The following is a 15474-nucleotide window of genomic DNA, read 5'->3' on the forward strand; positions in this document are numbered from 1 at the left end:
TCAGTGTATTATATATCCTGTCATCTTCAAGTAAAACATATTAAACCAGCCTGTCTCGTTCCCATGTTGTCAAATAGTGACACTTTGTCTCTCTCCTCGGCGTCTGATTCCGACGCACAAGACATCCTCTGTAAGAGACGCACCAGGCTGCAATGTCAACCCATCCGGATCGTGATTAGACGCTCTGGGAGTGTGATGACGTAACATAAAGAAAGAGGGAGGGGAGTTGGATGGCTCAAACAAACACAGGACTTGTTTTGGAGTCACGTTAGAGATGTTTGTGATGTTTTTTTCCATACTTATGTTGCGTTACTTATCTTATAACATTTTACTTATTTTACGCCCATCCGTGATGTTCTTTCCTAAACCTTACCAAGTGTTGCAGTTTGAATTCACCACGTTAAGCATGTGTTGGTACTGCGACAGTAGTGCAGCGTCATAGTTAGCGTGTTTAAAAAGTGACCAGGCGTCAGTATGTGTCGAAAATGATTGAACACAAATTTTTATTTTAATTATAATTTTTTTGCCCCCAAGTTGTGCCTTTCATGATAAATACATGTCACGTGTCACTACTTTTAATGTTTAAAAAAAAAGAAATACAAAAACTAATTTTTTTTTCTTCTGGTAAAAATAAATAAATATTTCTTTCAATTATATTTCCAGTCAGTATTCTAAATAGATGCTAGAATTAAGCATTAACTGAACACAAGGACGCAGCTGTTTGAAGTAGATATGCAAATATGTTTTATATGTATTCATTATAAAGTATGAGGTCTCTGACAATGAGAACAAAATGTAATTATTTTTATTGGTGTAATAATACCGTACAGCAACGTGCATGACATTTGTTTTTTTTGTTTCGTTAGACCAGCTTGAGGCTGATGACTTGTCTTTGTCTTTGGCACCGGGACCCTCAGTGAGACCTCAGGACCTCAGGATTAAGTGACAATGTCCGAGTTATAGCCGCTTGACTTTTGATACTGTCATTTATTGTGGATATTCCTCAACAATGTTTTCATTTGTGGGGGCCCTGTTGTTGCCGGACCCTGGGGAAGCTACCCACATTTGCCCGGTTGATAATGCAGCCCTGGTGCAGCGCATTTTATGGTTTAAACCCCCCCCCCCCCCCCCAAAAAAAAAACATTTCCACTTCCTTGAACAGCACATTGCACCAAAACCTATAATGCGTGTATGTGTGATGTCAAAATCCCATTTCGACCAGAGATTCTTGAAATCAGGCAGTAAAACAGCACTTCTTGTGACTTTTGAGCAAAGCGAAATGTGAGTCGTGTCCCAAAGTAGACAGAAGGACGTGATGGAAATAACAACATCGGCGCGCACACAAACTCACATCACTCACACAGGAGCAAGTGTTTTGCTGCGGGAGGCCGGCTGTCACTCAGCATGTGTGGAATATATAACCAGGGCTGCGAAGCACACCACAGGAGGGGGAAGGAATAGAGTGGGATGGCAAACATTGAGGTCCGGGCTGCGTCTTAATGCAAATGAAGTCGCTTTGCATAGTCCACTGCAGCGGGTGACAGTCGACACGGAGCATGTCAGGCGGGGGGGGGGGGGGGGGTTTAAAGTCCCTGAATGAAGGAACGATGCGAGTTATGATTCCACTTTTTGCGTTCGGCAGCGAGGATAAGAGGCCTGGCCCAGCACTGACCTTGGTAATAACAAGAAAGAGAGACTCTCATCCACTCTGTGGTCTTTTCTATTGACTAGATACACACACACACACACACACACACACACACACACACACACACACACTCCTCCCCCTGGCCTGCCCGGCTGCCTCCCCCCTTTTGTGTGCAGAGCCCCGGCGCTGTGCAGTCTGATCGAGGTTGACTGCGGTATTATTTCATTAATTACGTTTTTCCACTTCCTCCGCCTCTCCCTCCTGTTCTTCCTGTCGAAACGAGGGTGGCGGAGCGACGCCCTTCCTCTCCCCTGTCCTCTGGCGCTTCACATCCCCCCCATCACTGCTGATCATTGTCTCAATTACTCATCCCGCCCTTGTCTCCCTCTTTCTCCCACTCGCTGCTCTTCCTCCTTTCTCCTCTTATCTCATCCCAAATTGCTCTATACACTCCTCCCCACTCTTTATTTTCTCTCTCTCTCTCTCTCTCTCTCTCTCTCTCTCTCTCTCTCTCTCTCTGTCCTCCCAAAGTGAGGTGGGAAAGATTTGAGGCAGGCCTTTCCTACATCTCCCCATCTTTCCCGCTCTCATCTCCCGTCTCTCATCAGGATTTCACAGGTGTTCTGTGATAATTCAAACCTTGATTCGGTGATATCTACTTTCAGCGTTTCCAGCGTTAAGCACTTTGGTGGCGGGGAATGTTTTCGATCTCTTTGTCTGCTTTGTTCCTGTGTAATAGAGATTCACAGAAATAGTGGCACCTGGATCATGTTTAATGGATTTAAGAGGATTTTTTTGTGATGCGGTTCAGTGCTTTAACAAAAATTGCCCTGGTGATATTTGTGACCCGTTGATTGTGATGTAAAAAAAATAACTTGCATTTGCAAAATCCCACATGTGGAGGCTCTCCTGGTTCAATTTGGCTCTCAGTCTCTCTGTCTCCCTCTTCTTTGTATCCATTACTGCTGCACTTTTCCATAATGGAGACATTAGAGTCTTTTACCTCTCTGCTATCTATCATGTCATTTAAACTCCTTCCTTAGTTTCCGTTTTTAACTGCTCTACTTTTTCTCTGTTCTACCACTTTCCCCTCTTTCTATGAATCTTGTCTTCCTCCCTCCTCCTCCTCCTCCTCCTCCTCCTCCTCCCTGTGTCCACTGGGCTCTGCATGGGTCATCTCCAGCGTCTCACAAAGTCTCCTGTCCCCATCATATCACCAACAGCTTGTCACAGGCAATCAGTCTCGCCGCCTCGCTTCCCTGCATGGCCTCATCCTCCTCTCCTCGCCCTCATCTTCCTCACCTCCCTCGTCTGCTGTCACCTTGCCGTCCTCCCTCGTGTGTCAGGAGTTATTACTTTCAGAAATCATAGTCCTCCGCCCTTCTCTCTCAGACCACTCGACTCCACCCTCCATCCATTCCTCCAATCAGAGCTGTGGCATCTTCACCACCAAGTCCTGAGATGCATTTTTAGCTTTAATATAATTAAGATAGATGATACTTTTCAAATCATTTATTTAATCATTTATTCATTTGGTTTGTATACACACATTATGTCATTAATTAAGTTTAGCGCAACATAACAGCATATTGGTTCATTAAAGTGGTTCTTGCTTGAGGCCCAATTTTCAAAACATGTTGAATGTGACATTTGAGCAGCCAAACGAAATACAAATTAAAAAAACCCACAAAATGACACAACTAGAGCTTACTTTGTTAAGCACAAACTTAATTTCCAATCACTTGAACTTCATTGAAGTAGATTAAATCTTCCTCCTACATAAGTGTAACAGGACATATGACACGGATCTCACACATGCAAGAAAATACTATGATTTAAAATGCGTTGATAACACAACAAATAGTAGAAGAACTTGAAAGAGAACTTTTTTGCAGCACTTCTTCATACATCCCCTCATCCGTCCCTGTCTGCTGGCGTCCCCACCATACTGCTGTTCGCCTTGACCCCCGCCTGCGTCTCTCCTCCTCCTGCTTTCACACTCTGCATCCTGCAGAGATGGAGGGAGAGAGAGTGACGGAGGTGTTAGAAGTAAAGCTGCCTCTTTTTCACACCTCCCTCCCTCTCTCCCTCTCTCCCTCTCTGCCTCGCTTCAGACAGGCTAATCTATAGCCTGAAGCTGAGTGGAGGGGCTGAAATGATTTTTCTTTTCTTTTTTTATATTTCTTTAAGGAGACAAGGTGAGGGTTAGCCCCGGGGGCTGTAGAGGGAAAACTAAGGAGAAACAGTTGGTGTGTGATGGGGTGTTGGGTTGGTGGAAGGAAGAAGAATATGTTTACTGTCTTTTTTTTACTAGCCACTGTAACATGAGAACTCTTTCTCATGTGATCGAAAGGCCGGAGCGATGGGTGAAAATTTGTGTACAAATAGCTTTGATTCTCATCCCTCCAGCCCTCACGCCCTCCTCTCTTCCCTCTCCTCTTCTTACACTCTGTGTCTTCATGTCTCGATCCCTCCACTTTTACTGTTTGATCCCACCACTCGGATTCTCCCTTTGTGTTCCCTCCTCCTCCTCCTCCTGCTCCTGCTCCTGCTCCTCCAGCCGCTGTGACCTGCAGACCAGTGATCTTTAATGCATTCGCTTTATGTAAGAAGAAGTGTTTGAGTGTTACAGGGATTCATGCCCACACGCCCTCTTGCCTGTGCACTTAGCCAGCACTGCTTGACCTCCGTTGGCCTCCCTCCTATAGCTTCGCTAGAGAGCGTTGGAGTCCGGAGCAGGTTAGGAGTCTGATTTGATATGTGACGCTGTATCTCTAGCGGTTCTGATTGAATCATTGCATTTTTCTTTTCCAGTGTGAGAAAAGCATTTATAGCTTTAAAAAATGCATGGTAAACCCCTCATTGCCTGTATTAACACATCAGTCTCGCAATTTCAAATCGAAGAATTCTTGTAATTTGCTTAATTAAAACATGAGCACTAGTGACAGTAATGAGGTATTAAACATTGGCGCTTTAACTCATTCAACATACTCTGTATTCATCCAGTTTCTCGCTACACACAGTGTTTTGTGTCTCAGGGGCCTCATTTTATTTTATATGCGGTCTTGATTGGATTACCATCCCCTTTTTTTTTCTTCCATCAGTCAGTCTATGGCTCTCTAGATTACCCCCCTCTCCTGCTATTTCCCCAGCCCCAGCAGCAATTGCACTGGCCTGAAAGCGGTTGAGACCATGCGGCGCGGCGGGGGTGTTAATGAATCCAGTGGACTGCTAAATGAGGACTTATTAAAGTGCCGCCGCCACGTAGTTTGACATTTCAGAGCTTCTGGTGGAGTTTTAAATCGCTGCCTCTGCAAATGTCACTCGCTGACTCCGGAATGGCTGACCATATGAATAGAGGCTATTGTTGGTGTCGGCTATAGATTGGGCAAAAGTGAATTTGCGTGGCTTTAACGGATGTTTTTGTGTGTGTGTGTGTGTGTGTGTGTGTGTGTGTGTGTGTGTTTGTGTCTGGTACTTGGCTAATTGTGTAATTTTGTGTTTCCATCCCTCCAGCTACGTCAGATGGGACGCGTCAAGGCCTGGATAGCATGAGAGGCGGAGTGTGTGCCACGCAAGGCATGAAGGTGGTCCTGAAAGTGGGGCAGAGTAAGTCCTGTCAACTCTCTTGTCCTACATTACTTTCTCTCTCTCTCACACACACACACACACACACACACACACACACACACACACACACACACACACACACATACATGAGCTCTCCCATATGTACAACTCTTGGAGTCCACCATTCTTCCTCACACGCTCACTCATAACACACACACATTGATATTCATGCATAAAACACAATGGCTTGTTTTGAAGTGGAGTTGTATGAGGTGCTTGTCCATAGTCTGTGTATTACACCTACAGTAGATGGAGTTTGGAGAAAGGCAGGAGTACCGACACGGGGAGCAAAGCAGCGTGCCGCTGTGGACGGAGGCAGCAGCAAAAAACATGTTTTAGACATCTAAGGATAATCAATATCAGTTTAAATGTTTACTATATTTACAATGTTTTTTTCTGCTTTACCTTGACATCGGACAGCTGTGCAGTCTATGTTTCAGACGAGGAACTGAAGCCGTTAGCTATGCTCTCTTCAAAGCAACCAGGCTTCATTAAAAAAAAGTAAAAACACAAATTTGACCTCGCAGAACACGGCAGTAGCTGGTCTAACACTGCCTCGATAGGTTAGTTTGTTTGTGTTATTGTGTGACTTTGATGTTTTCAAGGGTTAGTTCAGATTCACTAAAGTCACACAATAACAGTAGTGAGATATTCTATATATAGCATACACTTCCTCGTCCCAAGCAGTACATGACTTTGCTCCTGTGCCGGTACTCCGGTCTGTTTCTCCAAACTTGGGGGCACCTCACACAACCCCACTTCAAAACACGACTATACCTTTAACACGCAGTACGACTGCAGCTGTCGGCTCCGGCCCACTGCATCTCACACCATCTCCCATCTGCACAGCACAGAGCGGTACACATTCCTCATTCCTCATCTGACATGCAGCCTCTTCCACTTTTACACCATCCCTCTTATCTTCCCTCTTTTCTTACACACACCAACGGAAAACCGCGTACGCACTCACTTCTTTGTGCGCGTGTGTTCTCTCTGAGCATATTAGGGCTCGTTAAGTGGTGAGAACAGCAGAGAAGTGTGGGATCAGTCAGCTCTAATGAGCCCTGTTGACTCCCTTCTCCCTCTCCCTTTTAACTACTACTGACTCATGCTGGACGCACACACACACACACACACACACACACACACACACACACACACACACACACACACACACACACACACACACATTGCAACTCACCTATCTGTGTGCGGGATATACATTACACGTATAAACCTAAGCTCACACATGCGAGGACAATGAGCACATGGCATGCAGGTTGCGTGGACACACACGTACACAGCGGACACACACGTTTCCCCACATGGCTGACCTGCCAGCGGGAACAAAATGACTCCATTCGGCGCTCGAGCACACAGTCAGTGGTTTTTAATGACTCGTAGCTGCACACGCTTCTAATTTGTTTGGAAAGAAAAAATGTTCACAGGTAATGACCCTCGCATGCAATGCTTTTCAGAAAAGCAGCAACAACAAAAAAGGCCCATTTAAGCATTTTTACTGACATGCGCATTCCTACACATAATAGGCACCTGTCCTTCACACGACCCCCCCCCCCCCACACACACACACACACACACACACACACACACACAGCTCGCACACACTCCCGTGTTATCAGGCCTTGTGTGCTGTAGGTGCACATTGCAATGAGCCAAGTGGCGCTGATGTGGCTCTATCAGCCAATAAGATCAGCACAGTCAGCTCAGTTCAATAGAAACACCACACGCTTCCCATTGCTTTTTCACCACACGGGCAATGGAAACGCTACCGTCCCCACACACTGATGTTCAAACCCCTCTGCCACTTTTACACAACTCTCTGAAGTTCTGAGTGAGACACACATCTTTTTGTTTGTCGTCATTCTCTCCCTTCTTCTCTATTCCCTCTGCATCTGCCTTTTTTTTAACCCCTTTTCACTGAAGCACAGTGCTTGCTTCCTTTTCAAATTCCCTTTTTCCCATTTCTCATCACTTCCCTTTCACTTTGCATGCTTGCCACCTCTCCTTCCGACTCTCCCCTCTCAGTCCCCCTCTCTGTTATTTTCTCTCTTCCTCTGTCTTCCTGTCTTATCTGCTATGTGGCTGAAAGGTCACGTCCGTGTTGTTTGTCATCTAAATAAGCGGCGTGTCGCCTCATGGTGATCCCTGATGAGATATGCTGCTCTGCTTCACTCTGAGGAACACACACACACACACACACACTCACACACGCACACCTGTACCCTTGCCCAACACACATACATTGACCTGCCTTCTCTTATTTTATTCTTTATCTATCTTGCTTGCTCTCTGTCACACACACACACACACACACACACACACACACACACACACACACACACACACAGCCTGAACCTCCCTCCGCTGTCGACCACACAGCAGTCTCTATTGATCCAGACAGCACCGCCCCTAACTTGTGTTTGGTTGACTGCCATGAGGGAGCCGCAGCCAATAGCTTTACACTTCTCTAAATGTCAGCATGTATAGGTTGATGGCTGTGCACGCACACCCACAATCAGCAGTTGTGCGCATGGAGGGTAATGCAGTGTGTGGGCTTAACTGAACAGTTTCATCCATAAGCACCCCCATGGTCATATCCATATTTGCTCTCCCCCTGCTGCCGCAATGACCAATAACGGACTTTCTTTTTAAAATGTTGCATAAACTGCAGCGCTGAGTAGTCGTGTATCCCGATATAAAACCCTATTCTTGCAGCCTACTGTTGGCCAGATGGCTCAGAAGCGAACAAAATGATTATTTTCTGAACCATCTCTTTCAGCGGTGAGGAGTGGCACTTGTACATTAGCTGCATCTGTGTGTGTGTGTGTGTGTGTGTGTGTGTGTGTGTGTGTGTGTGTGTGTGTGTGTGTGTGTGTGTGTGTGTGTGTGTGTGTGCGTGTGCATGTGTGTGCGTGTGTGTGTGAGTGTGTGTTTGCATGTGTCACATAAACGCACTTTAATGCCATCACCATTACTGAGGGCTTGCTAGACAGATGGCGTGATTTAGCGACTACAGATTACAAGCCGTTATGGCCTTGTGTAAATTAATTCTGGCCAAAACAACAAGCGGCCTCTCCTTATTTTCCCATTCAATCAAATGGAAAAGTGCTCATACACGGCACATAGAAGCCCAATCAATATGTGCTCTCTCATAATGGGTAAGGAAGGGAGGAAAGCCCTTATTTCAGCTCTTACGTCTCTGTTTCTTCTCTCCGGCTTGCTCTCTCTCTTTGCAGATGTTATTGGTTCCAATTCCGAGAGCCTCGGCTGTTGTAGTCTTAGTATTCTGCCACCCTGCTCATATTCCACCTTTTATTTCCTCCACAGGCCAATATGGGCTGCCCCCGAAGAAGGAGCCGCCAGCAGGACGCACCACCAGCAGAAACCCAGGTAAGCAGGAGACCAAATGACGATAATCCACAGCGGATCCATCCACAAAATGGATGGAGGGGAAAGACTGGTGGATAAAAGGAGAGGCAGCGGGGAGAGGGAGGGAGGCGACAGATGGAGAATGTGCAGCGGTGACATGTGTGGATCTCTCTATTTAATTCCACACCGTTCTCTCTCTATACCGCTCTCCTCCCGGTCTCTGCGCCCGGCCCTCCGAGCTAAGTGCTGCAGGCGGGCAATGGATGGCTAATAGCTACCTTGGGAGAAGGAAGTAAAAAGAGAGGGGGGAGAAGAGGAGAGAGGGAGAGGGCAGCAGGAGAGAGGGCTGGACTGGCGGCGACATTTCAGAGAGTTATATTGTCATTAGTTTGGGTGGCCTGGATTCTATAGTTCCGTCAAGAGGGAGACAGAAAGAAATGAGAATTACGGAAAGATGAGGGAAGCGAGAAGAGGAGACAGGGGAGTGATGGAGCGGGGTGGGTAGAAGTGGGAGGCACACAAGGAGGAAAAAGAAAAGAATAATTGAAAAGCAAAGAGGAGAAGGGAATAGAACAAGGAGATGGAAATGGAGAGAGGCTAGATTCATGCTCCACCTCAAAGTCATTCAGCAGAATAGAAATGATCTGCTCTCAGTTGTGTTCATGTCTGCCTCTCTTTATTTTTGCTTTCGGTGATGAATACGTGCGCTACGCCAAACGTGTCAATCGGGGCATTCACACATTGTCCAATCACTCGTCCATACCTCACATAGGTGAGAACTGCATGTGTGAAGGAAGCAACAATACGATGCATTGTTTGTACTATGAGACGGATGACTCTGGACACACTACAAGAGCGATTTACATCAAGCACATAATGAGGGGTTTTACACATTTTTGACGCTCACACAAACAAATAGCCTGTAGCGTGGAGGTGTGGATAGTTTAAGGTTCAATATCCTGGCATTTATTCTCAACAACTTGTCATCAGTTTTCACCAGATTATTATTTGAGCAGTGCAGGATAAAGCTGGTGTTATTTTTACCTCATGCTCTGACATTAAAGCCTGGCACTGTGTGTGGCTTAGCAAGCAGTGAGCAATTTAATGATTTTAAACTGCTTCAAATCTAGACCCCACCCACTCAGTTTAGGTTGGAATATGAATATTTGTGTGAAATAAACTGGCATAGACACAGAGTCGATGGTAGCTTTGCATTACATCCTTAATTCACTCACTGGTCACTGCAATGGTAATTCAAACAACCTGAATGTTTTATCAAAACTAAAAACTACGAATAAAAAGAGCACAGGTGAAGAAATTAATTTATTAAAAAAAAGGTCTTATGTGGGAAGCAGCAATGAAGTGCCACGATGCGTCAGAGTTAATTATCTAATCTTCTCAGATCTCCTTTAATGTATTCCTTTAGGTAGTTGATGGAAACACGCACTGATTCACACGTTATTCTGACATTTTCTGAAATTTGCATAAATCCTGTGCAACAGTTTAGTGGGAAATCATAGTGTCTAGACTCTGTAGCAATATAAAACAGTTCCAAAAAATGTGTTAAAAAAAACATATATTAGACCAACTAGAATTCTACTCAAGAACTAGAAGTGGGAGTACAGCTGGCTCAAAGACAGGACTATGTTATCACTTTGACCTGTTCTTTCATTTCTGACCTGTTGAATGTCTCTCTCCAAGGTGAAATTCACTAATGAAATAAAAAAAACAGCGACCAAGGGGGGGAAAAAAAGGTGTTTAAAGTCTGAACTTCCTGAAAAAAGGAAACGCAGGAGGGAGTGAGAAGTGGAAAATAGGGGGAGCGAGAAGAGAAGGCGGAGGAGGAGAGGTGAAGGGAGAGGATATAATAAAGAGAGCCGGTGAAAGGCGGCGATCATAATGGAGATGGAGAATGAGGGATGTTGGGTTAATGGAGGGAGGAAGAAAGCGGGAGGAGGAGAGGGGAGCGTAATCGACGTCCGGCATTAGCGCTTTGCTCCCAGTCGGTCCGGCGCAACGGGGGTCGCCGAGCAAGCAGGGGGGGATGAGGTGCTTTTGCACGTATTTCCTCGCACTGCTTGTGTGTGTCCGTGTGTTTGTGTTGCTAGGCGCTGAGCTCAGAGCAAGGTGGGTCATTACGGCTGCAATAACCCGAAGATGGAGAGAACCACGGAGCGAGGGAGGGCGAGGAGGCAGAGGAGAGAGACAGACAGGGAGAAAAGAAAGGGATGTGTGCCAAGAATAATGATGGACCAATCCAAAGGCTCTATATAGCAGCGACTCGCATTACCGGCCTTAACCAGTTCGCCACACACATACACACGGTCCAGGTGCCAGAGCCTTAGCCGCCCCCCCATAAACACACACGCACACACAGATGCACACACTCACACACGTCCAGACCATCATTCACCTGCTGAGTTCTGACCCAACCTCCCGCTGAGAAAACTGTGAGCTCCGAGGCTGTGAAGATCTTAGGTTTCAGGCAGACACACAACAGACAGAGGCTGACAAACAGACAGATAGTGTGACAGACAGCTTGATAATCAGACAGACAGATAAAAAGAGAGACAGGCAAGACGGCCAGCAGGCAGACGGAGTGTGTGGTCTGGTGGTAGAAGCAGGACGGGGAGGCTCTCTCTTCATGTGGCTGGCTGTAATGCTAAGTAAATACAGTTGTTAAGGCTAGGGAAATAGAGTGTTACCTTGACACACACTGCGGCTTAGCCAGGCTGTCCACAAGCGTATATATGCGGCGCAGTACTCTCACACTCGCACATGGAGTCTATACGGACAGCCCTCTTTATTTTATAAGCACTGCTGTCCACTTCATTACATCAATAAAGAGACCACATGTGAGCGTCTGTGAGATTTGCTGCATTCCTCTGGGTTGAGTCTTCACAGCCTTCACTAGCGGCGCTAAACCACCACCATTACTCATGTCATTGTGGGACAGAACCATAAGCATCGCTATGTTTATTTAAAAGCTCATGAAAAACGTAAATTGCGAAAGCACGCTGTGTTATTGCTCTGGTATATTCGCGGGGATTAACGTGCGTGTATAAATCAATGGGAAACACTGGAAGCAGCCTGTGACACTGGAGTAAGATTGTTGTGATTTTGTTTCAGGCGGAGCGGGGAACTCCACCCACTCCCGAGGGCCCAACACCTTCGGGGGTGAGGGCGGCGGCGAGAACGGGCCCCTTCAGCCCTCCAACATCGCCCTCATCGCCGGGGCGGCCGGGGGCTCGGCCTTCCTCCTGCTGGTGACGGCCGTGATCTGCGTGGTGTGCTACAGGCGGCGGCACGCCAAGCACTCGGACACCCACCACCCGCCGCTGTCGCTGTCCTCGCTCACCAGCCCCAAGCGGGGAGGGGGCGGGGGCCTCGGCAGCTCCAACAACAACGGCTCCGAGCCCAGCGACATCATCATCCCCCTGCGGACGTCGGACTCGGCCTACTGCCCGCACTACGAGAAGGTGAGCGGAGACTACGGACACCCCGTCTACATCGTCCAGGAGATGCCTCCTCAGAGCCCAGCCAACATCTACTACAAAGTATGAGACGGCCGCTGCTCCGGCCGACTGGACACACCCACCTCCCTCTGACCATTACCAACCAATCCCCCGCTCCAAATGAAGCCACAGCAAAGCTCGCCATCACAGCTTCGACCCTGAACCCCTCAATACTACCAGTATTGTCCCATAAGCCCCCCCCCCCCCCCCCCCCCCCCCACACACACACACACACACACACACACACACACACACACACACACACACACACACACACACACACACACACACACTCACTGCCCTGTGAGCCCCCCGGCCACAGTTGTGTTCCTAGCTGAATAACCCCCCCCACCTCCACACCCCATTCTCACACACTGGGCCACAAAGTGTGTGTTAAGGGCAGAGTCGTATTGGTACATAGCCCTTTTTAACAAGGCCCTCACGGATGGGCAAGAGCCTCTGAGAGCCCCCTTTCTTGTTAACTCAGAGCAAAACGAGACCCACCCGTGCAGAATTGAAGAGTCGCCCCCGTAACGCCAGCGTGTGTTCGTGTGTGTGTGGCGACACACTTTGTTTCTAGGAGGATGGACCTGGCATTTGGGACTTGTGATGTTTTACAAAAGAAAAAAAAAAAATAATAGAGAATTAAAAGGACTTTGACAAAAGAAAAACTACACCCTTGATCCCACTTAGCGCCGGAGAACTCTGATTCCCAGAGGCCATACCTGCCTAGCCCACCGGCCCCACCCCTCAGAGCTCCATCAGCCAACCAGAGACCGGCCCCTGCCACTAACTCACCAATAGCATTCTAGTTTGTTTGTGATTGTTTCTCCTGAGAAAAGTAGGGGGCCTCGGACTCACCCAATCAGCAAGCCCGGACGGCGGTCACATGACCCCGGCCCAGGCCTGAGCCTGAGGAGGTCTGACCAATCGGTGACACTTAGAATCTTGTATATTTTAATAACTTGTGTGTGTGTGTGACTGTGCGAGTGTGCATACACATTGGATAATAATTATGGCGCTGCTGCTCCACATTAGACGTGTGTGTGCAGTTAGTGTGCTTCAGTACAGCGACTTTTGCATATGAGTTTGCATATGCGCGTGTGGGGTTCAGTTTGTGTGTGCGCTTTGTGTGTGAGTGACTGTGCGTACGCGTGCGTTCTTTAGACTTGTCTTAAATACCAAAACACAAAATAGTGAGCGAATATCAAAAAAGTGAGATTTTTTATCGCTATCAACACTTATAGATTATATATATGAATATCCAGTAAATAATTTCTAGATGGTTTTTTTCCTGTTTTCTATTGTTTTATTATTTTTACCCACTCTGTTAAACTACACTTATGTTGCTAGACATTTTGTTATCTGCTGTTTTTGTTTTTCACAATTTAGAACGACCTTGTTTCCTTCCTTTTCCCTTTGCATTGTATATTAATTTAATCCCTTTTTTTTTCATTCTCCCGGCGAACAGAGGTTGTGTCTCTCTTCCTCTCTTCCCTTTCCCATTCACTCCCTCCCCCCCTTTTTCTCCTCCCCTCCCACCCCCTCTAGGGTCTCTGAACTCTGTGTATATTTTTATAGCTCCTTGTACTATGCTGTAGTTTTGAAGTTTAGACCTCGTTTGTGGAAGTGTTGAGGTAGAACCATCTATGAAAGTTTTTTTTTTTTTTTTTCAAACGCTTTTTTTGAAACGCAGAAGTGAAAAGAAGTGAGGGGTGGGGGGGTTGATGGTGGGGAAGTGCGGGGGGGTGGGGGAGGGCGGGTGAGAGAGGATGAAATGAAAAAGAAGAATAAAGGGAAAAGAACAGGGCGAGAGAGAGAGAGAGAGAGAGAGAGAGAGAGAGTGCTGTCTGGGGAGGAGGAATAAAGCGGCGTCTGAATGCAGAACTTAAAAAAAAAAAAAGAAAAGGAGGGAGGGAGGGAGACAAGGGAAGAAAAGACTGTGAAGGAATTGCACACTAAAGAAAAAAGAAGCTGAGGGGAGGATGGGAGCGGCAGGAGTGAGAGATGAAGGATCCCAAGGAAAGAAGGACGGAGGGAGCAAATGACAAGAGTGGCTGACAGAGGAGAGAAACATTTTCTTTGAACGGAGTGGTTTTCAAGCCGACAGACCAACAGCTGAAATTTTGGAGGAGTTTGAACTTTAACCATGGAAAGGACAGATCTCATCACACACACACAAACACACACACACACACACACACACATCTCACACACAACGTCAACGTGAGGTGGCACATTTCGGATTTGTTCCTCATTTCCACCAACGTTTGTGTTGAAATGCATCACACACCCTCTGTTTATTACAAAGGCACACACAGTGCACTGCTAGCCGCGGACACACAGAAGAGAACCCCCCCCCACCCCTCCAGCAGTCACCACACTCGTTTTGGCACACACACACACACACACACACACACACACACCATCCCACACAGATTTCACACCTTTTAATGACTGTCACAGATGCCTACTGATTGCATTGAACGACATACATTCTCTCTCCCTCGCCACCGCTACCTTTCTCTCACACGCGATCACCCACACTCGACAGAAACGCTGATTGCTTTCATATGACTCTATTTCTGTGATGGAGACTGACCTGATGGACACGGGAGGGATGAAAAGAGCGTTTGTGTGCGGTGTGTTTTCTCCACTCTTTCACACGCTCTCACGCACACACACACACACACACACACACACACACACACAAACACGCAAACACGCCAGTGCCCAGCACCTCAACCTTGAGGGCAATAACACAAAGCTGTGTTCAGAGGTGCAATATGTTCACATGTGCATACTAAAAAAAAAAAAAAAAAGTTTAAAAAAAAAAAGCAGTTTTGTGTTGCTCAAACATGTTTATGGCTTTTGTGTAAAATGGGTGGCAGTGGAAAGGCTCAAGCTTTTTATTTCTTCAGACACACACAGAAGGCCTCCAGTGACGTAGCCATGTTTTCTGTGTGGAGCCAGTGTTAAAATCTGGACCTGACGACATTTCTCAACTGTGTTTTGTATCAGTATCTAACATTGTATAAGGATCTTTCATACTTAAGTGTCACATTTGTCTGAAATGGATTTGGTTAACACACAAAGATGATGTTCAGATATGTTTTTATACCATGGATGAGTTTGGATTGTATTTGACTGTATCTAAATTGATTTCAAAGATGAAATGAAGGAGAAAAACTCCTCTAATTCTTCTTCTTGTACAACTGCCAACTTGTGTTTTTTTTTTTTTTTTTTTTTATGTATGCTGTTAAGTCTATGTCTATTTAAACATGCTCAGAG

At 46.5% G+C, this 15474-nt stretch overlaps 1 protein-coding gene across 1 annotated transcript; it reads left to right on the plus strand.

Annotated features, from left to right (window-relative positions):
• Positions 1-5164: 5164 nt before the first annotated feature.
• On the plus strand, positions 5165-12387 carry efnb3b (ephrin-B3b; the record flags this gene model as incomplete). The annotated part of the gene is made up of 3 exons (XM_068713971.1): positions 5165-5257; positions 8627-8689; positions 11798-12387. Coding segments are annotated over 3 exons (590 nt in total), but the record flags the coding sequence as incomplete, so codon positions are not given.
• Between the last annotated feature and the right edge of the window lie 3087 nt (positions 12388-15474).

The sequence above is a fragment of the Cebidichthys violaceus genome, unplaced genomic scaffold (assembly GCF_023349555.1).
Source record: "Cebidichthys violaceus isolate CVI_PGR_0920_01 unplaced genomic scaffold, fCebVio1.0.p SCAF_194, whole genome shotgun sequence".
Lineage (NCBI taxonomy): Eukaryota > Metazoa > Chordata > Actinopteri > Perciformes > Stichaeidae > Cebidichthys > Cebidichthys violaceus.